The 25,157-nt window shown below is 41.8% G+C and overlaps 2 protein-coding genes across 2 annotated transcripts in view; both read right to left on the reverse strand.

The window, feature by feature from the left end:
* Nucleotides 1-5,810, reverse strand: part of LOC132816140 (protein mono-ADP-ribosyltransferase PARP14-like) — a 33,888-nt gene extending 28,078 nt beyond the window's left edge. Inside the window, exons 1-4 of the mRNA XM_060825609.1 lie at nt 5,124-5,810; nt 3,975-4,220; nt 1,938-2,159; nt 922-1,036 (exon numbers count right to left, since the gene is read on the reverse strand). Of these exons, the coding sequence (XP_060681592.1) occupies nt 922-1,036; nt 1,938-2,159; nt 3,975-4,220; nt 5,124-5,714 (1,174 nt within the window). The 5' untranslated portion in view covers nt 5,715-5,810. The remainder of the gene's footprint in view (nt 1-921; nt 1,037-1,937; nt 2,160-3,974; nt 4,221-5,123) is intronic.
* LOC132816231 (uncharacterized) overlaps nt 5,732-25,157 on the reverse strand; it is a 33,334-nt gene continuing 13,908 nt past the window's right edge. The window contains exons 3-7 of the mRNA XM_060825726.1: nt 23,503-23,533; nt 21,981-22,190; nt 13,819-14,049; nt 5,844-7,117; nt 5,732-5,749 (exon numbers count right to left, since the gene is read on the reverse strand). Coding sequence (XP_060681709.1) covers nt 5,732-5,749; nt 5,844-7,117; nt 13,819-14,049; nt 21,981-22,190; nt 23,503-23,533 — 1,764 coding nt within the window. The remainder of the gene's footprint in view (nt 5,750-5,843; nt 7,118-13,818; nt 14,050-21,980; nt 22,191-23,502; nt 23,534-25,157) is intronic.

Genomic DNA, 25,157 nt, shown 5'->3' on the forward strand with positions numbered 1-25,157 from the left:
GACACAATTTTCCACGCACCAAACCATATCGACTATCCCTAATCAGTTCTTGCCTTTCCAAATACATGTAAATTCTGTCTCTCAGAATCCCCTCCAACAACCTTTTTTTTAGATTCCCAACAGTGTAGAAACAGGTCCTTCGGCCCAACAAGTCCACACCGACCCTCTGAAGAGTAACCCACCCAGCCCCATTTCCCTCTGACTAATGCAGTTAACACTATGGGCAATTTGACATGGCCACCTGGACTGCACATCTTTGGACTGTGCGAGGGAACTGGAGCACCCGGAGGAAACCCATGCATTTGCCCACCATCAATGTTAGGCTCACCAGTCTATAGTTCCCTAGCTTTTCCTTACCACTTTTCTTAAATAATGGCACATTAGCCAACCCTCAGTCTTCTGGCACCTTATCCATAGCTATCAATGATACAAATATCTCAGCAAGGGGCTCAGCAATCACTTTCTTAGTGTCCCACAAAGTTCTGGGACACACCTTATCAGGTTTTGGGAATTTATCCACCAGTATGCGATTAAGACATCTAGCACCTCCTCCATTGTAATATGAACACGTTTCAAGGTAACAGTATTTATTCTGAATTTTCTTGCTTCCATTTTCTTCTCTACAGAGATATTATTTCTTGAGATATAGATTATAGTTAGTAGCTAATTAAGCTTAATAACAGTAGGTGAGAATAACTGGCCAGTACTTTTAAAGAGCTGGTAAGACATATGGTCTTTATGATTCTCTTCTTTATTTCTATTTTGGGAAGAAAAATTTGAATCTCTACCTGATTAATTTAATTCTTTTAAACTCAATTATTTTGACTTCATCATAAAGATATTAATTTACTAACAGAGGCACAAGAACTGTCAGGCACTTTAAAAACAAACATAAAAAGGTAAGATAATAGTTATAATTACTTGTCATGTTTGCTGGTGGTGGATCAGGCACTTTTTGAGATTTTCTAATCTCTTTATACAATAACAGCTCATTGAGTGGAATTCCTTGTGCTATCATCAGTGCGTCTTCAAATATCTGCAAAATCGAACAGGTTGTTTGTTTCTTGTCTAAATATTTCAAACTATTATTATTTGATACACAAAATATTTAAGAATTTTAATCAATATTTGACTTTCTAATTTTATTATTGGGATTATTTTCTTAAATTGCATATATATTTGTCATTACTATTTTTAATGAAGTGAAATATTTGATTTACTTCCAAGTGACAAGACAAATCATAGAAGCCTGACAGTGTGGAACCAGGTCATTTGGCCCATCAAGTCCACAATGACCCTCTAAAGAGCATCTCACCCAGTCCTATTTCATACCCCTGTATTTCCCATGGCTAATCCATCTAGCCTGCACATCATTGGACACCAAATGCAGTTTGGTATGACCAGTCCATGGAGCCTGCACATCTTTGGACAGTGGGAGGAAACCGGAGCATCCAGGTGAAATCCATGTAGACACGGGGAGAATATGGAAATTCCACACAGACAGTCGCCTGAAGTTTCATTCAAACCAATGAGTTGTGCTGCCTCCTGTTCCTTTAATGAAATAGGTCTTTTCAAAGAACATCATTAATTGTTCTGCAAATATTTAGTTTGCTTTGCAAGGTTATTGTTTAAGATATGGCACAGATTTTTATGTAGGTTGAAATCAGAAAAATGTAAACATGAGAAAAATCCTTTTGGGGCATGTTTTTAACTTGCAACACCGAGAGAAAAGATTACACATGGCATAACACCAGCCTGGCTGCCGAGTGTAGAACCAAACAAGAGGCCCAGAGATCCCAGAGTGACTTTCTAAGTGCCTTACTGCAACCCTGAAAGGCAACACAGTATTAGTACCTTTTAAAATCTTTATTTTAAATCCAAAAATACTGGTTTGCTGATGCTCAGCTTGATAGAAATTATGTGAAAGGTATACATACCGAGTACAGATCCAGGTCCTTTTCGTATATGATTAACTTCACTCTTTTAAGTGTGGATGTAGGATTTTCCGCACTGAATTTCTTTATCTCCTCAAAAAACATTCCTGCTACGATATCCTTTGGAAACTTCAAATTTCCAGTCCCAATGGCAGGAAAACTCATTGATTTGTAATGACTTTCATGTGCATTCTTAAGGCATTTTTGGATGATTGTCCGAAGCAGCTGATGATAAAAATGGGATTCCTTTAGATTACATAATTTGTTTCAAATTTACTACAGCCTTTCAGAATCCTAGGTCACATTAGATCAATATGATATTCCTCTTTAAACCTGGTTTCTTTGTACTCTTTCTTACATTTCACAACAATGGTGCAGTTTATTTTGTTCTCAACCATTTTTCACATTAAATTTTAAATCTAACCTCTCAAAGCCAAGATTATGATTCTGAAAGCTTCAATTTGGTCATGGTCAATGAATGGTCATGAAAAACTTCCAAGAGTTGAAAACCTTTTCTCATTGACAGCATTGGCAATCCCTAGTGACACCAAGGGATGAATTTCATGGCTATGTCAGTGAGCCTTTCCACTACCTGGAGAGCTGGTAACAATGCCGCCATGGCAATTTCTGATCTTGAATTCTGCCTATTGTTGGGGACATTGTACCTTTTGAGGGGAAGATTGTGTTGCCTTGCACTGAAATGCAATCATGGCACGTAGATATTGCTGGCATTTATTACCCACTGCTGAATGCCCAAAAGGATAGTTAAGAGTCAACCACATTGCTCTGGGTCTGGAGTCAAGTGTAGACCAGACCAGGTATGGATGGCAGTTTCCTTCCCTGAAGGACACTTGTAAACCAGATGGATTTTCTTCCCATCAATTGACAATGGTCATCATTTGACTCTTAATTGCAAAATTCTATTCAAATAAAATTCTAATAGCTGCCATGGCAGGATTTGAACTCAGATCCCCAGAACATTATTGGGTCTCTGGGTTAATAGTCTAACGATAATACCAGGAGGCTGTCACCTCCCCTTATGTCTGAGATGAGGAGTAGCACTGCAGGCTACTCCAGTGGAGAGGTAAATGGGACAGCCTCACTGAGACCAGTCAGGCAAATCAAGAGACAGTGTGATGTTGGGTATGGAAGATAGTTTTGAGGCAAAGGATGCAGTAAGGCTTGGGGTTGCTTCACATGATGTCTGAACAAGAAGTCCCACCAAGAACCTGCAAACAAATTGCCAGGGCATACACAATTACCAGCTTTAGAGCCTAATTTGCCCATGGGGCAGGAGGACTAACTTAGCACACTTGCTGCCCAGAGCTAATAAAGTGAAAGAGTCAGGAAGTTGACAAGTACTTTACTGTGTGCCTTCAGGCTGATTAAATGACTCCCTGCAATTCCCAGCTTGCTCCCTGGGAAAGAATTAAATTATACTCCAATTTTCCTTCCTTTTGCAGTATAGTATCCTGATCCATTCCATGGCTGGTGGATTGCAAAAGAGATGGAGAATGTTGCATCGATTTTATATCATCCAATGTGATTCGTGTCATCCCAGTGTCCTACAGTAGAGGTGGTGCACTTCATCAACATACTTAAATCAGGCTTCCCCAGGGCAACTTAAATCTTATAGATCCTATGCAAGTTTCCTAGGTCCACAAGCTATTAAGTATCTTTTTCCAGCACTCTTTGGGAAGACTGGAATTACTCACCCTATTCCCTTTAAGGAGCCTTCAGCCTCCCTTCTGAAGACTGCTCCTTTCCCAAGTTCTGAATGGTTTGACTCCTGATTGTCAAGAACTGGCCACAGATTTGGTATAGGCCACCATAGAAAGATGAAATTAATTGAATATAAAAAACAAATTAAATTCAAGGAGGCTGACATTAACATAAACATTGAGGAAAAACAAAGGATTTGAATAGAGAAATCAGTCAACAGTCAGCTTTTTGTTAGTTTTATTTAGAAATAAAACTTTCATAAATCAAAACAATGAAGAAACCACCATTAGAAAATATAATTCCAATATGTAAACTTACTTCTTTAGCTTGAGAAGCTTTATCTGCAGTCCATTGACAACAAATTATGTTGTATACTTGTTGGCAATGCAACTCACAATTCATGGTACTGACAGGTAAAACATCCCCAGCTTGAAATGTTGTTGAGCCTTTGGTGTTGTTTGTGTTTATTTGCAATTGAGATCCAGCCTGTTTTAGAATTGCTCTTGATACAGGTCCGTGTGAAAGATCCATAGTATCAGACACTGTGTTCACGATGACATCACACTGAAGAAGATATTTAAACAGAAATGTAATTGTATTTTAATGTTTAATGGAGAGGTTGGCTATACTATTTCAAAGTTATTTGAAAATATATACAATTGCATGCCAGTGAGATTGATTGGATTACACTAATACATATTATACTCCAAAGTGAAAATTAAGATCCACATTCATCAACCATTAATTACTGCAAAACAATAAAATTCTTTCAAGATTATTAAATGTACAATTGGAGATTAGTCACAATTCAAATTCAAAATGTGTAATTCTCATCTAACAGAATTAAGGGGACCCAAGTGACCAAAAAATGTTCACCCTACTCTCCCTGGACTTAATTCCACTGAGTTAATCTCATTAGAATATACAATCTTACTGGTCATTATCATTCACCTGTCATTCACAAAGCATAGGCAAGATGAGAGCAAAATAGACTTTCTGACCTGATTTGGAGTTTAGACTGATCCTTAATGGATTCATCTGCAGGCCAACCAGTTAGTTAGCTTGGAATTGTAGTAAGTGGCAACTGCTAGTGTAGCAGGACAAGATCACATGGGTGGATGCCACAAGTTGCTCTAAGAGCATCCATCAGCAAATAGGTAGATCACAGGGAAAAAGAAGCCAGGAGGGTTTTAGTAATGCAAGGGGAAGAGGTTAGGGAAGTTTGGGATAGGGTAGGCCATGTAACATGCCCAAATTCTCTCCTTTAGCATTCATTTGGCCACTACTGCATTCCTAGCTACCTTCACCCCAGACCCACTCCCCTCCCATTTATCTCTCAGCCCCATTGTCCCCCTCCCATTCCTGATGATGAGCTTATAGTCGAATGTTTGACTCTTCTGCCTCTCAAAGGCTGCCTGACCAGCTGTGTTTTTCCAGCGCCACATGTTTGACCACGGTTTACTTTACCTTTTGTTCTCCAATGTTTCCAGTCACCAGAGCCACCTCTAATCCTTCAACTGTTACAAATGTGTCATCTGATTTGGTTGGCTGTGTTTCAGGTATGGTCGTATCAGGCTTCATTTTAGATATGGGTTGCATTTTGATGGTTTCTTCCTGGAGTTCTAGGCCTGCACTGGCAGATGAGCTTTTCTTGTCCCGTTTGAAGGCCAACTTCATCACAGCTGGCATCTTTGAATGTTTAGATTCAGGCTCTATTACTTCCTTAACAATTTTCTTCATTGATTTAATAGAAGCATCATCTGTACTCACAAGCCTGATATCAGTCAACTGTACATCAGCTTTTTTAAATTTCTCACAATATTCTTTGATGGCTTTTACTGTAATCCATAGGAATGGAGACTCTCCTGAGCTCAGCACTGAAATTGCAATTGATGAATAAAGTTGATCATTTGCATTATACAGAGCTGACAAAATGGTCTTCTTAAAAGCTGTTTCTTCTTGTGCCCCTAAGCTAACAAATTTTGTCCACTTGGCATGGAGGACAGCACTGCATTGTAATTTTCCAGAGCTAGTTGGAATCACAGCACCATCTCTCATGACATGTAGTTTATTTCTCAGTCTATTAACTTCATCTTTAAATTCAGGACCACCAGCCTCCAGTAATGTTTTTGACAATTCAGTGGAAAAATCTAGCATCTCATTTGTCCAGAGTAAAATTACATCTACCTCGTGAATTGCTAAATCATGCTTAATGACTGATATCTGAAACTTGTTCAGAAACATGACTCTTGTTATAGTTTCCAGTTTTTTGATATCAGAATTTGTTTGTTGCCCTTCTGGATTTTCCATAAAGATTATGCATTGGTATGGATTCTCTAGTTTCTTCAGAACATCCTTGTTTTTGGAAAAAAACTGAATAGCACCAGGTTTGTCCAGCTGCTTTTTTGTCGATTTAACTTGTTTCAACACATCCATTATTAAAGCTTCTGTTTGTGTTGCATTTTTTACATTCACTCTGATCTGTAGTCCCAATAATTGTTCATTGTTCACATAATCTATGTTTATACCTGGTAATATTTCTGAAAAATTCACAAACCTCTGGATATACTCAAAGACACCCAGTGAAGATACTTCAATAAAACAATCCTTCATGCAGTTCTCATTCATGTACTTCTTAAAATGTACTTTTATTTCTTCAGCAATAGCCCTGTATCCAACAAGGGTGACACAAGGGGACTGGTCTGAACTAGTCTTTGATTCCATATGGTGCTGCAGTAAGTATTTTTCTTTGATATTTTTGAATTCCAAATGTTCTCTTTTCACAGATGTCGTGGCTTTCTCTATGAAAAATCTGAAATCATTTGCAACGTCCATGTCAAAGTTTTCTGGGATTGGTACTGTCAGTTCTACAAAAGTCATCTCATGCATTTTGTCAGCTTTTTGTAGGTCTGCTTCTGATGCTGCATACAAAATGCATTTATCTTCAGCGTCATCAAATGAATATGCTGCGTTAATTCCTGAATCCAAAAACATCTGTGTAAGGAAACCATTGTCATTTAATGGTGTCAAAAATACTCTTAAATGTCTTGACAAGGGGATGATCTTGCTGGTTATTTGGTTTCCTTTGTTCAATAGTTTTAGTTGAACTTTTAAAATTTCATTTTCCATCCCTGTAATTTTCACTACATTTTGTGATGTATCAAAATGCAGCTGTACATGAGGAAATTCTTTATCTAGATTCTGGTTCTTCAAAATCAATACATAATACTTATTTTTAAACTGACATTCCTCTGTTTCAAAACTGCTTGCAAGTTTAGTTTCATCGTCTTCATTCTTCTGGGTCAGTGAGTCCAAATCCTCTTTGTCCTTATTTGATGGGTTAGAGTCTTCTCTTTCTTGTTCAGTTGTAAATTCTGTTAGATTCTCACTTTTATAATAGCGATGCAATTTTAAAGTGTGGCCTCTTATGGTATGTGTTTTTGATAGAATATCTTCAATCACTGAATTTAAAAAATTGCATCCAGAATTAGTGAACTTAATGAACAAATTAATAAGCTACTGACAGTTATAACCATGTACAGGAGACTGTTTGGTTCCATTTTACCACAAGTGAAATCCAAAATTAATGCAAAGATGCAACCTTTATTCAACAGCCTTACACCTTCTTTCTGCACAATTTTTAAGAAACCTTTCTGTTAAACCTGTGGGATATAGGTAAAGTAGTGTTACTAGATTAGATTAGATTACATTACAGTGTGGAAACAGGCCCTTCGGCCCAACAAGTCCACACCGATCCGCCGAAGCACAACCCACCCATACCCCTACATTTACCCCTTACCTAACACTACAGGCAATTTAGCATGGCCAATTCACCTGACCCGCACAACTTTGGACTGTGGGAGGAAACCGGAGCACCCGGAGAAAACCCACGCAGACACGTGGAGAACGTGCAAACTCCACACAGTCAATCGCCTGAGGCAGGAATTGAACCCGGGTCTCTGGCGCTGTGAGGCAGCAGTGTTAACCACTGTGCCACCATGCCGCCCACTACAATTATAATTACTTTATACAAAGTAAATGAACTCACACCAATGTGTAATTGTTTCAGCCAAGAGTTGAGTCAACAAGAGTGGAAACTATGTGGAGGAAATACATAATGTTTTTTGCATTAGCTAAAATTGTATGCAAGAATGATACGGGACTGCAAAACAATGATAGATATTACAGGTGAATAGATAAGATGCTGTGAGGGGAGGCAGTTAAGCTAGATACGCCTGTCCAAACAATAGGTATAAACATCTGTTTCCCACTTTTACAGAAACACAGGAACAAACCCCAATTAAAAGGGTCTTAACGATCTGTCTGAGAGGGGAGGCACAGATGAAGGGAGTAGATAATGGTAAGGAAAGGATATGCCTAACAATGACCCACAGCAGGTTGAAGTCAAACAGCCTTGTGAGGCCACAGACAAGGCCGAATAAGGCAAGAGATAAACAGAAGTAATGGGTGCCGGTCTTAGGGAAGTGGAAGATGTAAACAGGGGAGGAGCAATGAAATAAAAAAATACAGAAACCAAATTACATAAATATCAAGTATTCGTTGAATTCGGTGTGTTTGTCCCTTGCCTTGTAGACAGTGGACATCACACCCACTTGCAAGTGTGAAATAAATGACACTACTGATTCAGATCTTGTCTCGGACTGAAATTATTGAAGTGAGTGAGCTTTGTTTCTCACAAAACCACGTCCATTACCTCAACCAGCCCCTGGAAGAAAGATGTTTTCATTGTCTCAGTCTTGCTGTGCCAACAAGGGTTGTGCCTGTCAGCTGCAGAGCCGATGAGAGCCATGTGGAATGAGAGAACCGTTACTGTGCAGAAGGTCATTCAGTCTGCACCAGGACTCCGAGTGAGCAACTCACTCAGTGCCATTTTCCCAGCTTCATCCTGTAACCCTGTGAATTCTTCTTTTCAGATAGCAATCTAATTCCCTTTTGAATGCTTCCATTGAAACTGCCTCCACACTCTTAGACAATGCATTCCAGACCATAAAGGTCACTAACTTCATTTTATCTGGTGATCTCCCCTGACACTGCCTCCAAGCTCAGACTCCCAATCCCACACAGCTAGCTTCTACCTCCTTTCCAAAATCCACAAACAGACTTGCGGAGTATGACCCACTGTTTCTCTCGGAATTCACTGTTTCTGTCCCCTTGTCCCATCCCTTTCCACACAATCCATGACTCCTCTGATGCTTTAGGTCAGTTTGTGGGCTCCAGCCAACTCCTCTTTACCATGGACATTCAATCCTTTTACATGTCTATCCTCCATCTCAAGACTCTGCTTTTTCCTGGAAGAAATGCCTGAACTGATCATCACCACCTTCTTTGCCTGGCCAAGCTTATCCTCACTCTGAACAGTTTCTCTTTTAATTCCTCTCACTTCCTTCAGGTCATAGGGTAGCCATGGTACCCACATGGGCCCAAGCTATGCCCGTCTGTTTGTGGGGCATACTGAACATTCTTTGTTCCAGTTCAACTTCAGCTCCCACCCACAACTTTCTCTCGTATACTGATGACGTCAGTGCTGCTTCCCTCTCTTGTCTGGAATTGGAAAGTTTATCAATTTCATCTCCAATTTCCAGCCCGCTCTTACCTTCACCAGGTCCATCTCTGACTCCTCCGATCCCTTCCTCAACATCGGTTTCTAATTCTGGCTGGCTACCAATATCCACTACAAACCAATTGACTTCCATAGCTATCTTCACCATACATCCTCACATCCTTCTTCCTGTAAAGACTCCATTCCACCCTCCTATTTCCTCCATTTCTGCTGCTTCTGTTCTGATGAAACCTGTCCACCTTCTTCCTTACCTGAGGATTTCCCCAGCACCATAGTTTCTAAGGGCCCTCAGCTGGGTCCGACCTATCTCTCACACTCAAGCCCTCACCTCCTCTCTTTCCTCCCACAATAGCCATAGGGTTCACCTTGTCTTCACCTAACATCCCACCAGTATCCACATCCAGAGGATCATTAGCTGCCGTTTCTGTCACCTCCAGTGAGATGCCACCACCAGACGCCTATTTCCCTTCCTTGCCTACCTTCAGCAAGGACCGATTCCTCCAGGGCACCCTGGTCCACTCATCCTTCACTTCCAGTAATCACCCCCATCCCTTGCATTTCAAACAAACAATCTAGTCTACTGCTTTCGCCGCTCACAATGTGGCCTCCTCTACATTGAGAAAATAAAGCATACACTGGGTGACTGCTCCAAAGAACACTTATATTCTGTCCATTAAAAAATAAACTGAGATTCCAGTTGCCTGTCATTTCAAAATGCCACCTTGTTCCCTGGCCAACATCTCTGCTGTGCCAGGTTACCATTCACCAATCTGCTACCTTACACTCACTCTGACCCTGTTACTGCAAACAACAAGGCTCATGGTCTACTGATCTGAACATCTTCCCACACATGTCCTCACCCACTGAACCCCCAAAACTACTACCCTGTGTGACTCGCGTCATCTATTCACTCATTCGGAACACTTCATCACCTTTGCCCCCATGTACATCAGCACTTAACAGCTATGCTAGCCATTTTAAACTCACTCAATGTTTCCATTTGTCTAATTTCATTGTAGGATGGAGTGAGCCAAAAGGGATAGTGGGGTGCTTGACATTCAGCTCCTCAACTCTGACAAGGTGAGGATCCTGGTTTTGGATTGTGAGGATCACAACCATTCATATTGTGACATTAAAGTATCACTGTCCCAGAAACCAAGCAAGGTGCATTGCTGTTTTACTACCACTGACAACGTACTCTTAATATGGTAAAAACAAGGACTGCAGATGCTGGAAACACGAGTCTGGATTAGAGTGGTGCTGGAAAAGCACAGCAGGTCAGGCAGCATCCTGAGCAGGAAAATTGACGTTTCGGGCAAAAGCCCTACATTAGGAATAGAGGCAGGGAGCCTGCAGGGTGGAGATATAAATGAGACGGGGTGGGGGTAGGAAGAAAGTAGCATAGAGTACAATAGGTGAATGGGGGTGGAGGGGATAGGTCAGAGAGGAGGGTGGAATGGATAGGCGGAGAGGAAGATAGGCAGGTGGGACAGGTCATGGGGACAGTGCTGAGCTGGAAGGTTGGAACTGGGGTAAGATTTGGGAAGGGGAAATGAGGAAACTGGTGAAGTCCACATTGATGTCCTTGGGTTGAAGTGTTCCGAGGTGGAAGATAAGGTGTTCTTCCTCCAGGCGTCAAGTGGTGAGGGAGTGGCGGTGGAGTCGGCCCAGGACCTGCATGCCCTTGGCAGAGTGGGAGGGGGAGTTGAAATGTTGGGCCACAGGGCGGTGTGGTTGATTGGTACGGGTGTCCCAGAGATGTTCCCTAAAGCGCTCTGCTAGGAGGCGTCCAGTCTCCCCAATGTAGAGGAGGCTGCAAAGGGAGCAACGGATACAATAAATTACATTGCTGGATGTGCAGGTAAAACTTTGAGGGATGTGGAAGGCTCCTTTTGGGCCTTAGATGGAGGTGAGGGAGGAGGTGTGGGTGCAGGTTTTGCAATTCTTGCAGTGGCAGGGGAAGGTGCCAGGATGGGAGGGTGGGTTGCTGGGGAGCGTGGACCTGACCAGGTAGTCATGGAGGGAACGGTCTTTGTGGAAAGTGGAAAGGGGTGGGGAGGGAAATATATCTCTGGTGGTGGGGTCCGTTTGGAGATGGCGGAAATGTCGTTGGATGATGCAGTTTATGCAAAGGTTGGTAGGGTGGAAGGTGAGCACCGGGGAATTCTGTCCTTGTTACGGTTGGAGGGGTGGGGTTTGAGGGCGGAAGTGCGGGATGTGGACAAGATGCGTTGGAGGGCATCTTTAATCATGTGGGGAGGGAAATTGTGGTCTCTAAAGAAGGAGGCCATCTGGTGTGTTCTGTGGTGGAACTGGTCCTCCTGGGAGCAGATACGGCGGAGGTGGAGGAATTGGGAATAAAGGATGGCATTTTTGCAGGAGGTAGGGTGGGAAGAGGTGTAATCCAGGGAGCTGTGGGAGTCGGTGGGTTTGTAAAAAATGTCAGTGTTAAGTCAGGCGTAATTAATGGAGATGGAGAGGTCCAGGAAGGGGAGGGAGGTGTCAGAGATGGTCCAGGTGAATTTCAGGTTGGGCTGGAATGTGTTGGTGAAGTTGGTGAATTGCTTAACCTCCTCACGGGAGCATGAGGTGGCGCCGATGCAGTCATCAATGTAGTGGAGGAAGAGGTGGGGAGTGGTACTCTTAACATGCTCAATTTTCTACTCTTTGTTCGCAACACATTCTCTCTTTCATCTCCTTTAAGTACCAATGGCGTCTGTCCAGTCTCAGCAAATACCGAAAGCTTGGATATTTTTACTTGATTAAAGTTGGGAGCATATGTTGGTGAACATATCACTGCCACATCTCCACAGCTGACCAAGGAAGAAACACCCCTGATCACTGGCTCTCAGATGATGGCTGAGACCAGGCTCCTGCACTGCTTCAGACAGGAGAGATCCTCACATGTTGACAATTCAGAATTTCATTCAAATGCCTAATCAGACACAGAAGCAGTAGGCAATTTTGTCAGAGGCACAGGGGAAGCTGAAACAAAATTGCAGGACTCCACTAAATGCTGGTTTTGGCATGGAGGTGTCTAGCTACCTCCACAGATAGGTTGGCATGGAGAGTCAGGACCACCACAATGTCTGCTGAATTTATGCATGGATTTGTATTGCATCAATCTAACAACTCGCGCTCAGCAACAACGGCAAGGCAATAAGGTGATGATGGACCTTGACCTCATCCAGACATCTGTTCCTCACACTGAGACAGGGCTGTGCAAGTAAGCACCCAATCAGAGGTGGGACCACGTACAGGCCTTCCAGACCTGTATCCAGATGTGTCCAAATCTTCCATCTCCACCCCTTTACCGTATAAGAGTTCAAGCCAAACAGGGTGCACCTGCTCTGAGCAAATCACACTCAGCGTGCCTGATCCCCCAGCCACACATGTCCCTGAAGTCACCTGACCAAAACTCAGAGGCTAAAGGATTTCACTATCTGGTAAGCTCCCTTCACCATAGCTGCAGACTGCACGGTATGTAGATAAACGGAAAGGGAGAAGATGATAACCTTCTTATGGCATATAAATAGCCCAAGTGCACCCGATTATATATACTTGCTCAAACTTTTAAATGTATATTCACATGTCAGTAAATGTCTATCTGGCAGGAGCTACAAGATTGAAGGTACAGAGTCCCAGCAATCTTGAGGACTATACAAGTTCTTATAGTCCAAGATGTGAAACAAGCACATGTGCATTCTGAGTACTTGGAGGGCAATTACAAGTTTGGCAACAAACATAACTCTTTCCAGGACACAGTTCATTCCTTATGCATCACAACCACTAATGGGGTTGATTCCCGATGCTGCATGATGTGGTCAATGGTGCTTGGGGTCAAGATTTATAGCTCACACAGTAGGTTAATAACCAAGGATCACATACAGAGTGCAGAGCTCGGAGGTGTCTTTCAGCATATTGTTTGGGTATCTGAGCAATGCTGTTCCCCTTAGAAGAACCTCACACTGCTCAAATGAACTCCCTCCCTCAAAGAAAATACTTACCACGCCCATTGAGGTGTGGTGCCAGCCATTTTCAGTTCCATTCCATATTTGCAATAAGCATCATGATGTAAGAAACAGAAGCTGCTCTTCAGATGCTGAATCTCAGGTTTAGCTTCTTATCCTTAGTGGACATCCAATTGCACACATTGAGCATTGACCCTGATCATTCTAAATGGCCAACTGACTGTGTCCACGTTCCTGCACTGATGTTGGAGGCTGCTCTTGACGTATTGTGCTGGATCCCCATAACTGATGAATGTCTTCTTTGACTTGACTGAGAACTGTTCCCCTTAGACTGAGACATGGCTGCTTGCTTGAAATACATGGAGTGTTTGCCATATATACCTACATCCCATGAATGCAAAAAATACTACTTCACATGTATCCACATTGAATTGCAGTTGGCACTTGTCTACTCATTGTGTTAACCTGTCTCAATGTCTTCTTGACATTTTTACAGGCCCCCTTACTGTATGCTAAATATACTACTTTATTGTCATTAACACTTTTCAGGATTGTATCCCCGGTTCCCGGGTCTGACTCATATATATTTTCATACACTGAGAATACTTACCTTCTGGATTTGGAAAATTTATTATTGCAGACTGTGTAGATTCATCCATTTGAAGCTCCACAGATCCATCATGTTTTACAAAGCGTTCAAAATACAAAGCAAGAAAATCCTCTCTTATAAATTCAGGCAACTGAGTAACACGGAGACTGTGTGTTCTTGGCAAACGCTTAGCAACCAGTTGCAGGCCACAAAATGTTTTGTTGTTCAAAGTATGAAGAGCTTTGTTCAAATCTAGGTGCAATAAAAGAGAAACTTGTAGATAAAAATCATTTAAAATTTGTTATTAACATTGATTTGTTTTTTCATGTGTGATATTAAATAACAAACTAATTTTGATCAATCACATAATTGCAAAAATGGAAAATTCTTTGCTGTGATAAAGTGTTCTAAAAACAATGGATGTAAAACAATAACATTGACATAAATTAGTTCAGTAATATCTGGATATATTTCTGGATTAAGTGTCTAATGATGACTATGAAACTACTCTTGATTGTCAGAAAAACCCACCTCTTTCACTAATGTCCTTCAGGGAGGGAAATTGCCATCCTTACTTGGTCTGGCTTATGTGTAATTCCAGAACCACAGCAATGTGGTTGACTCTTCACTGCCTTCTGAGCAATTAGGGATGGGCAATAAATTTAGTCCCAGCCAACAACACCCAAGTCTCATGAATTAATTTTAAAAAAGCATGTATTGAAGGCTAAGAAGGTGAGAGGAGATCAATCGAAAGGGGAATCTGAGAAAAAGTCCACTGTTTATGAACTGGATCTTAACAAATCAACTGTGTCACTGAACTGAGGAATGATAGATTGAGTTTAATTCAGATAAGGCCAAGGTGCTGCACTTTGATAATACAAACCAGGGCAGAGCTTAGTGTTAATTATAAGGCCATGAGGAGAATTGTTAAAAGAGGGACTTAGGGGTGAGGGTACATAGTTCCTTGAGAGTGGCATTATAGGTAGAGAGGGCAGTGAACAAGGCATTTGACATGCTTGCCTTCATTGGTCACATCACTGATTACAGGAGTTGAGATGTCATGTTACAACTGTGTAAGACATCGATAAGGCCACATTTGGAGCATTGCATACAATTCTGGTCACCCTGCTATAGAAAGAATGGAATTAAATTGGAAAGGGTGTAACAAGATTTACAAGGTCGTCACCAAGACCGGAAGGTTTAAGTTATAAGGAAAGGCTGGAACTTTTTTCCTTGGAGCATTGGAGGCTGAGGAGTTTATAAAATCATGAGGGACGTAGGATAAGGTGAATAGCCAAGTATTTTTTTTCTCCAGGTTATGGGAGGCCAAAATTAGACAGCATAGGTTTAAGATGAGAAGGGAAAGATTTAAAAAGGACCTGAGGAGCAACTTTTTCACTCAGAGTGTGGTGCATGTATGGAACGAGCTGATGAGGAAGTGGTAGAGTTGAGTACAACTGCAACATTTAAAAGGCATTTGGACTGGTGACATAGATAGGAAAGATTTAGAGGGATATGGGCCAAATGCAGAAAAATTAAACTAGTTCAGTTTAGGAGACCTGGTTATTATGTAGAAGCTGGGCCAAAGGGCCTGTTTCTGTGCTGTGTGACTCTAAATGAAGACAGTGTGTGTTGTCTTTAGTAACCTTTAAAGAAAAGGTTCTTGGGTTTAAAGTAGAGATGATATGACTTGCATATTTTTCTTTAACTGACAGATATTCAGCAAGGTAAAAACAATGACTGCAGATGCTGGAAACCAGATTCTGGATCAATGGTGCTGGAAGAGCACAGCAGTTCAGGCAGCATCCAACGAGCAGCGAAATCGACGTTTCAGGGCAAAAGTCCTTCATCAGGAATAAAGTCAGTGAGCTGGAAGCATGGAGAGATAAGCTAGAGGAAGGTGGGGGTGGAGAGAGAGTAGCATAGAGTACCTGGGAGTTGCAGTGGGAGAGGGACTCCCTGAGTGTTATTCAGCAAGCAGTTTTAAATATGAAATCCACTTTTAAATCTTCTACATTCACCAACATAAATATGCAATGTTACATGTGTTAATCGATCGTCCAATGTGATGTCCTCTGAAAGTTATAACTACAAGCAGAAAATTCCAGGGAGGGTGTTTCTGCTCCCATTGCAGAAGGAAAGCATTGATAAGCTAAAGAACAAGACAATTGCCCACCTATCCATTCGGTGCTGCAGGTGGGCTGAACTGCTGCAGAATCATACCTCTTCCCCTTATTGATGAGGACGTTCCATCCTTTGGAGCTGGAGGCCAATCCAATAGTCCCACTAGCACCAAAACTTAATGGGAGCTGCTGGAAGTGCAGGCAGATAGTTGAAGGAGAATGGTTACACTCTCTGTAATGGGTAACCTGATACTGCTATCCCCCAAAGAGGATAGTATCCCCCTTTCCTTCCTGCAGGAACAAACTGTTAAAGCTAGCTCTAAATATAAACTAAAATGGATTGCCCATCGAACCCGCCCACACCAATTGTTTTATGGAATAAGTGGGATAATATTAAAGGTCAATGAGCTCTTTAGGACTCAATTTGCCCCTAACTGTTTACTGGTGCACATGCTGCTGATTCTGCATTGTGGGGCGAGAATTCAGGGTGGATGGAGTGGTCATTGATGAGCAACCCGACCCATTTTACGTGCTCCCATACCAAAAAACACACCCAGAGTAAGCATGTAAAATCTACCATTGTGATGCTTCATTGTACTACACCCTGTCCATGTATACTGCAGGGAAAAACATTATAAATGTGTCACAAGTTGCAAGGAGTACTTTCAGGGATGTTCTCTCTAATCTAACCATGATATTATTATCAATTCCATCAAATTCCTTCATCTATCCCTTCTCTCTCACACACTTGTTTTCAAGTACTGCATGTGTCACATTTTGTCTGGCTGCCACTCCCAAAAGACATAATGCACTATTGTCCTCCGGGAATGGATACCTTGGAGCCCCGATCAGGGCAAGCCTTCTTCAAAGACCATAAAACATAGGAGCAGAAGCAGGCCATTGAGTTTGCCACACCACTCAATGAGATCACAGCTGATCTGATTATCCACAACTATACTCTTCTGCATTTTCCCCATAATCCTCGATTCCCTTGCTGATTAAATTAGGTGTCTATCTCAGCCACAACACAATAGCCCTCTGCAGTAAACAATTCACAGCTTCGCTACCCTCTGTCTTTATATGTAACCCCTTGTCTGAGATTATGACCTCTGGTCTTAACCCTCCCACAAGGGGAAACAACCTTCTACAACCTAACCTACCCTGACAATTTCCCAAAGAATCGTGTATGTTTCAGTAAGGTCTCATTCTTCTAAATTCCAATGAACACAGGCCCAACCTACTCAACCCTCTCCTCATAAAAATGCCTCTGGTATCAGCATAATGAAACCTCTCTGGTGCCCAAACATATTCACTGTATTCCAGCTGTGATCTAACTAGTGCCTTGTATAGTTTTAGCAAAATCTCCCTACTTTTATATTCCATTCCCTTTGAAATAAAAGCCAACATTCCATTTGCCTTCCCTATTACCTGTTGAACTTGGATGTGAGCTGTTGTGATTCATGTCCGAGGACTCCCAAAACCCCTCTGTTCTGTAGTTTTCTGCAACTTTCTCCATTTAAATAACATTCCTTCCATGCTACACTACCTGAGAATTCCCCACATCTGTTAAGAAGGCATACGGTGTGTTTGGTTTCATTGGTAGAGGGATTAGTTCCAGAGTCACAATATCATGCTGTAACTATACAAAACGCTAGTGCAGCCGCACTTGGAATATTGTGTACAGTTCTGGTCGCCATATTTCTGGAAAGATGTGAAAGCATTGGTGCAGAGGAGATTTACCATCATGTTGCCTGGTCTGGAGGGAAGCTCTTATGAGGAAAGGCTGAGAGACTTGGATCCGTTCTCACTGGAAAGAAGGCGGCTAACAGGGGATTTGATAGTGTTATACCAGATGATCAGACGATTAGATACGGTAGAAAAAATCTTTTTCCTAGGATGATGATGTCAGCTTGTACGAGGGGGCATAACTACAAATTGACTGGTGATAGATTTAAGACAGATTCTTTACTCAGAGAGTGGTAAGAGTGTGGAATGCCCTACCTGCCAATGTAGTTAGCTCAGCCACATTAGGGAGATTTAAACAATCTTTGGATGAGGACATGGATGATGATGTGATAGTGTAGGGGTAGAGCTTAGAATAGTTTACAAGGTCAGTGCAATATTGAGGGCCGAAGGGCCTGTTCTGCACGGTATTGTTCTATATTCCATCTTCCAAGTTTTTGCCCATGAATTTACCGTGTCTATACCACTCTGCAATCTCTTGTCAACCACACCAGTTGCAGTCTCACACATTATTGTATCATCTGTAAACTTGGTTTTTGTATATTCACTTCCCTTATCCAAGTCATGAAATTATAATTTAATTATTGTGGCCCAGCACTGATACCTACCGACAGGTTGATATCCTGAAAATACCCATCTTCTTACAACTGTTTTTTATTAATTAGCCAATCCTCTATCCATGCTAAAATGCCATCTCCGACACCATGGCCCTATTGGGAACAGACCCAAGTCTGTTGTGGTTGTGTTCGCCGAGCTGGAAGTTTTTGCTGCAAACGTTTCGTTCCCTGGCTAGGGAACATCATCAGTGCTGTTGGAGCCTCGTGTGAAGCGCTGCTTTGATGTTTCTTCCGGTATTTATATTGGTTTGTTCTTGCCGCTTCTGGGTGTCAGTTTCAGCTGCAGTGATTTGTATGTGGGGTCCAGGTCGATGTGTCTGTTGATGGAGTTTGGGGATGAATGCCATGCTTCCAGGAATTCTCTGGCTGTTCTCTGTCCGGCTTGTCCTATGATGGTGGTGTTTTCCCAGTCAAATTCATGTTGATGGTTGTCTGAGTGTATGGCTACTAGTGATAACTGGTCGTGTCGTTTTGTGGCTAGCTGGTGTTCGTGGTAACCACTACAGCTGAAACTGACACCCAGAAGCGGCAAGAACATCCATCAACAGACACATCGACTGGACCATATACAAATCACTGCAGCTGAAACTGACACCCGGAAGCGGCAAGAACAAACCAATATAAATACCAGAAGAAACATCAAAGCAGCGCTTCACACGAGGCTCCAACAGCACTGATGATGTTCCCTAGCCAGGGAACGAAACGTTTGCAGCAAAAACTTCCAGCTCGGCGAACACAACCACAACAACGGATACCCGAGCTGCAAATCTTCAATCAAGACCCAAGTCTCTCAGCCTTTCCTCATTATACAATGTTGATTGCATAATAGAGTAATATTAACAGACAGCTAATTGGCCTATAGTTGCCCAATATTTCCCTCTGTCACTTTTTAAATAAATGGGTTACATTGGCAGTGTTTTCCAATCCTCTGGGGCTTTTCCAGAATCCAAACTTTCTTGGAAGATTACTCCCAGTGCATCCAACATCACTGTAGCTCCTTCCTTTAATCTCAAAAGGATGCATCCTAACAAGACCAAGAGATTTATTGGTCTTTAGCCCGATTATCTTTCCTGGGGATTAGTTTAGCTCAGTTGACTAGATTGTTGGTTTGCAGAACAATGTGATGCCAACAGTGTTGGTTCAATTCCCAACAGTGGTTTGAGGTAACCATGAAGGACTCTCCTTCTCAATCTGGGGCAGCTCAGTCGTTAGCACTGCTGCCTCACAGCACCCGTGACCCGGCTTCAATTCCATCCTCGGGTGACTGTCTGTGCGGAGTTTACACATTCTCTGTATGAGTTTCCTCTCACAATCCAAAAAATGTGCAGATCAGGTAAATTGGCCATGTTAAATTGCCCAGAAGGTTAGGTGCATTAGTCAGGTGCAAATAGGGAAATGAGTCTGGGTGGGTTACTATTTGGAGGGTCGGTGTGGACTTGTTGGACCGAAGGGCCTGTTTCCACACTGTAGGTAACCTAAGCTCTTCCCTTGCCTGAGATATGGTGACCCTCAGGTTAAATCACCACCAGTCATTATGGTCTGGTAAAACTATGGCAACACAAAAATCTTTCCGAGCACCTTTTTTCCCTCATGTTAGTTGACGTACTTCTTCTCTGCCTCTTGACCCTTGAATATTTACCAATTTTGTAATGCTCTTAGTGTCTTCTATCGTGAAGACTAAGCAAAGTTTTTATCCAATTCCTGTACCATTTCCTAATTCCAATTATTATTTCCCCAACCTCATTCTCTAAAAGGGGCCTCTATTCCTTTTGGCTTCTCTCTTCTTTTGTAAGTATTGAAAGAAACTCTTGCTGCCCATCTTGATATTACTTATAGTTTTAGACTCAAAAAGTATTTTTTTAATTTTAAATTTCCCAATGGCCTGACTTGCCACCAATCTTTGCCACACTGTTTCATCATCAATTTCCAGGGTTAACCATGGTTGGCTCCTCCTGACTGAAGTGTTTTTGCTATAAGCAATGAACTACATTCTTAAACATCTGCTGTTCCTCAGCCACATTTGCAGCAAACCCCATTCCCAGTCCACTCCAGCCAACTCTGCTCTCATTCCTTTGCAATTGCACTTATTTAAGCTTAGCACAGTTGTTTCCAACCCATGTTCCTCCCTCTTAAACAGAATGCTAAATTATACCATCTTATGGTCACCGTTTCCGAGAAGATATTTTAATCTAACATCTTAATTGAACCTGCCTCATTATATATCACCAGATCCCTGGTTGGATCCATGACAAATTGTTCCAGGAAACTGTCCCAAATAAACTCGATAAATTCTTCCTCATGGCTTTGCCTGCCAATCTGACAATATGAAGATTAAAATTACCCATTACTACCTTTGTTACACACCCTGATTTATTCACTGTCCATTGCAGCATTACGGTTGGGAGGCCCATGGATTACTCCTAACAATATCCTCTGTCCCTTTTTATTTGTTACCTCCACCCATAAGAATTCTACATCTTCCAATTCAAGATCGATCTTGCTATTGTGTATATGCCATTCTGTAACAACAATACTACCCCCATTCCTTCCTGCCTGCCTTTTGAAATGTCACATGCTCCTGAATATTTAGTTCCCAGCCTTGATACCCTAGATATTCTATCTCTGTAATGGCTGGAACAGCATGCCTATTAAACCATATTTCTGTGGTTAATTCATCCATTTTGTTCTGAAGAGTACATGCATTGAAGAAAAGAGCCATTAGTTTGGCCTGTTTACCATTTACCTTGACTCTATTTACTATTTTATTTTTCTATTTGTATACTCTGTCCCTTCCTCTACTACTATAGGTATTATTATCCAAATAGCTGCTCTGAAATCCTGCCATATCTTCTTATACATAAAGTAGTGCCAGGCCATTGATGGCTAACATGCTGGGTTGGATTTTGCCTGGTGCCTTAGGAATGGGTAGGGAGGTAGGTGGAGCAGTAAAATGACAAGAATAGTTGCTGGCCTACCAACAAATTCTGGGAAGTGGGCTGGGGGTTGAAGAGGAGGGGGGACCCCTTGCTTGGACAAATACCCCTGTGGCAACAGCATCAACTACTATCCTCCACAACAAATCTCACAGGCCTGCAATCAATCCAGGTGAGTCCAGACTCAAGTTGCGCTTCCAGATGTGGAGATGTGGCACTCCTCCTCAGGACGCTGGTCTTGCACTGGCAACTACTCACAGTGGGGCTACAAAAGGCTTTGAAGGTGCCAGTAGTTCTTGGCAGTAGGCAACCATCCTTAAAAGGGCTGGCAGCCTAAGTGATTATAATCCAGGGCCCTGTTGTCACACCAAGCTGTCTCTTGCTTTCAGAGCTGTTAGTACAGATAACCCACCTCAACAAAATTCTGGCCAATTTGATTTTTTTCCCCTCTATATTGTTTCATCTCTCCATCCAATAATACTCACCAATTATCCATCTCTTTCTCCAATTGCTTTGGCTGAAAGCTGCTCCCTCCATTTTCTGCTTCCAAGATTCTTACTCAGTAATAATCTTTTCTTTTAAATGACCTTTAAAATTTATTTTTTAAAGAGCACTGACTGTTTGATTTGGAGAACATTCCCCTAATTCCATGGGTCTCTCTGCCCAACACTTCCTTTAGTCACAAAACATTTTAATGACATGACTCAAGATAATATTTTCAATACATAATTACAAAGACAATAGTTGATTATTGACTTAAATCTTACCTATGTTATGCATAAACTCCACAATATAAACTGAAGTTTCATTGGTGTGTAAAACTTGGAAAGAGTTGGTGCCGCTGCAGCATTCAATAAAAAGACTAAAGTGATCATGATCAAATTGCTCAGTTTTCAATTTAATACAAATTCGAGGTGAGTCATTCAGAGTATTTTGTTCAATACTTTCATTCTGTGCAATTCTGGGTGGAGCTGTTACTGGGTTGAAAAGAAAATAGCAACAGTTAAAACAAAACTTTGAGGGCAAGGTATTCCAAACGTACACTCCTGGTATGTAGTCTGTGAGGAATTAGGATCATGGAATCTTGCTGCCCCAAGTTAGCTGTATAGATCAAGTGCACCGACAGCAACAGTCCATCTTGCTTTAACCTTGTGTAAAAATTCAGGCAAGAAAGAAGATCATAGTTGTAGGTAACTGGGTCTTCATGATGATGCTGAAGGGGAGATTAACTTTACATCTTCCACTCTTTCGTACCAGGAATTGTCTGGCGTCATTTCCTATTACAGTAATAAAATAGACACCAAAGCATTCACTGCACTATGTTAGTGGTTACACTAAAATAACTATTCGGAGTTTGTGGCTAAAAGGGTAGGTCTTTATACTTGTAGGTAAGAGACTTTATGTTTGTTTGAAACTTCCTTCACAAATTTAGCCTGCCTCAATGAGGATAGTACTGGGCTGGCTACTCTGAGGAGAGAGTGATCTTGTATTCAAGTTGACAAATGGTCCTCAACAGACCATTGGAGACCACCACCGAAAAAGTGCATGTGTAAAAAAAGGACATGAGAATTCACTCCTTCCCTCTTCACAATTGCCATCCATCCCTTCCTGTCCTCTACCATTCTTCTTGATTTCTCTTTCTCTCCTCCCAATTGCTTCCCTCCTTATCCCTATTCCCACCTATCCTTCATGTTTTCTTTTGCTATTTCTCCATTTGTTTCAAGAATCGTTTTCTCTTTAGGTGCACATGAACTATAACCTTATCAAATACCTGCCAAAAATAAAAGAATATTACATAGACTGGATATTAAATGTCTCCTAAATTTATTTCTAGCCATTAAATAACTACAGAACGTTTATGAGATTGAATCTCTTAATGACTCCTGGCTGCAAGATGCGTTCCAGTGATATTTGCAGCTATCATAACTCAAGAAACTTGCCACCTTTAAACTCCCTACTGACCAATTATTATTTAAAAGGTGAAGTGCCTACTAGACCATAGGCTGCTCTCTCACTACAGAGAGATATAACCACACCTCGAGCAAGGGAAAAGGTTGAGAAAGAGGGTCCTGAATGGTAAGCTCAGCCAATGTGGGAATTGAACCCTCACTGTTGGTGTCACCTTGTATTGCAAACCAGACATCGGAGCTCACCAACTCCCACATTCATTATTTATTATGCAGGCACAAAAATGGTACAAAAAAATTAAATGATCTTCTGCTTCTTTAATTTCTAAAATCTTTAATGCAGTAGTTGACGGAGTGAACACTGGTGAATGGTCTGTCTTACCTTCAGGTGCACAGGGAGAATTGTTTTTCACCTGCAAATAAAAACACAGTCATTAGAAAAATCTAATACATGTTAGGACCCATAGTACATTCAATTGGCTCGGGCCAATTATAGTATGTTCTAAATATATTACAGGCCATGAATTCCCATGAAGATGCGATTCCAACAATGATGCTAGAGTTGTGACAGAGATAGGAGTGATGATCTGATTCTTTTTCTTTGTTCTACTACACCACCTGTCACAACAATGTTTCAGTTTAAAAAGAGGGATAATATTTTCAATTATATATCTGAGCTATACACAGTCTGTACAGAAATAAACCACCCACGTTCTTTTAGTAACAATTAAAAAATTGCAAACAACGGAACAGCACCTTCCAAATTCAAACACTACCAGCTAGTACGACAAGGGAAGCAATACATGGGAACACCACCACCTGAAAGTTCTACCTCAAGCTACTCACCATCCAGACTTGAAAATCTATTCATGATTTGGGCAAACTGCCCGGCTCTTAGGACAACTCCATACAACCCTGTCATGGTGGATGCTGCAAGACGTGTTAGATTGTGGACATAGATACCACTACTGCGCGTGGGAACACCTCCCACCTTGTGCATGGCAGGTACTCATGTGACTCAGCCAACATGGCATCCTTGCCTGCAACGTATAAGGTAGGCACAGAGGCATGGTACATTGGGGAAACCGAGCAAAGGCTACGACAACAGATGAATGGGCACCGCACAACAATCAACAAACAGAAGGGTTCCCTCCCAGTTGGGGAACACTTCATTGGTCCAGGACATTCAGCCTCGGACCTTCGGGTGACCATCCTCCAAGGTGGACTTCGGGACAGGCAACAGAGGAAAGTGGCCGAGCAGAGGCTGATAGCTAAGTTCGGTACCCATAGGGAGGGCCTCAAACGGGACCTTAGGTTCATGTCACATTACAGGTGATCACCATTGCACTACACACACACTCTCACATACACACGGACACAGGTACACACAGACGCGCACACAGACACCCACACACACCCCCACATGCACCCCCTCACAGACTTAAGACACTCTGGACTCACCCCACGTACACACACACACACACACACACACACATATATTTTGTGGGGTGAATTTGTACTTGCAGAGTTACATTGCACTTTGCTCAAAAACTGCATGAATTTATGTAAAACTCTGTTATCTCACTTTTTAGATTAGAATCAATCTAAACATCAGGTCATAGGCGGAGAACACAGGGGGCTAACACTTTCAACGTATTGTCTAGCTATCACTATTGTTAACAGCTAACCCGAGAATGCAACTTTCAAAAAAAAGTTTTGTGATTTACACGTGAAAGAAGTGAAACTAACACTGTATTCTAACAGATAAAAGGCTTAACAGACAACCAATTTTTCAATGTATAATTTCAGTTACATCACACTGCAAATTTTTGCTATACATTCTGTGTTACGATCGAGCCCTCCACTATCACCTGATGAAGGAGCGTTGCTCCGAAAGCTAGTGTGCTTCCAATTAAACCTGTTGGACTATAACCTGGTGTTGTGTGATTTTTAACTTGGAAAGTCTATTGCTATTGAGTCATTGTCACTGCATCAAAATCCTGGCAGTCCTTCCCTCACAACTTTGTAGGTCTACCT

This window comes from Hemiscyllium ocellatum, chromosome 5 (genome assembly GCF_020745735.1).
Source record: "Hemiscyllium ocellatum isolate sHemOce1 chromosome 5, sHemOce1.pat.X.cur, whole genome shotgun sequence".
NCBI classification, from domain to species: Eukaryota; Metazoa; Chordata; class Chondrichthyes; order Orectolobiformes; family Hemiscylliidae; genus Hemiscyllium; species Hemiscyllium ocellatum.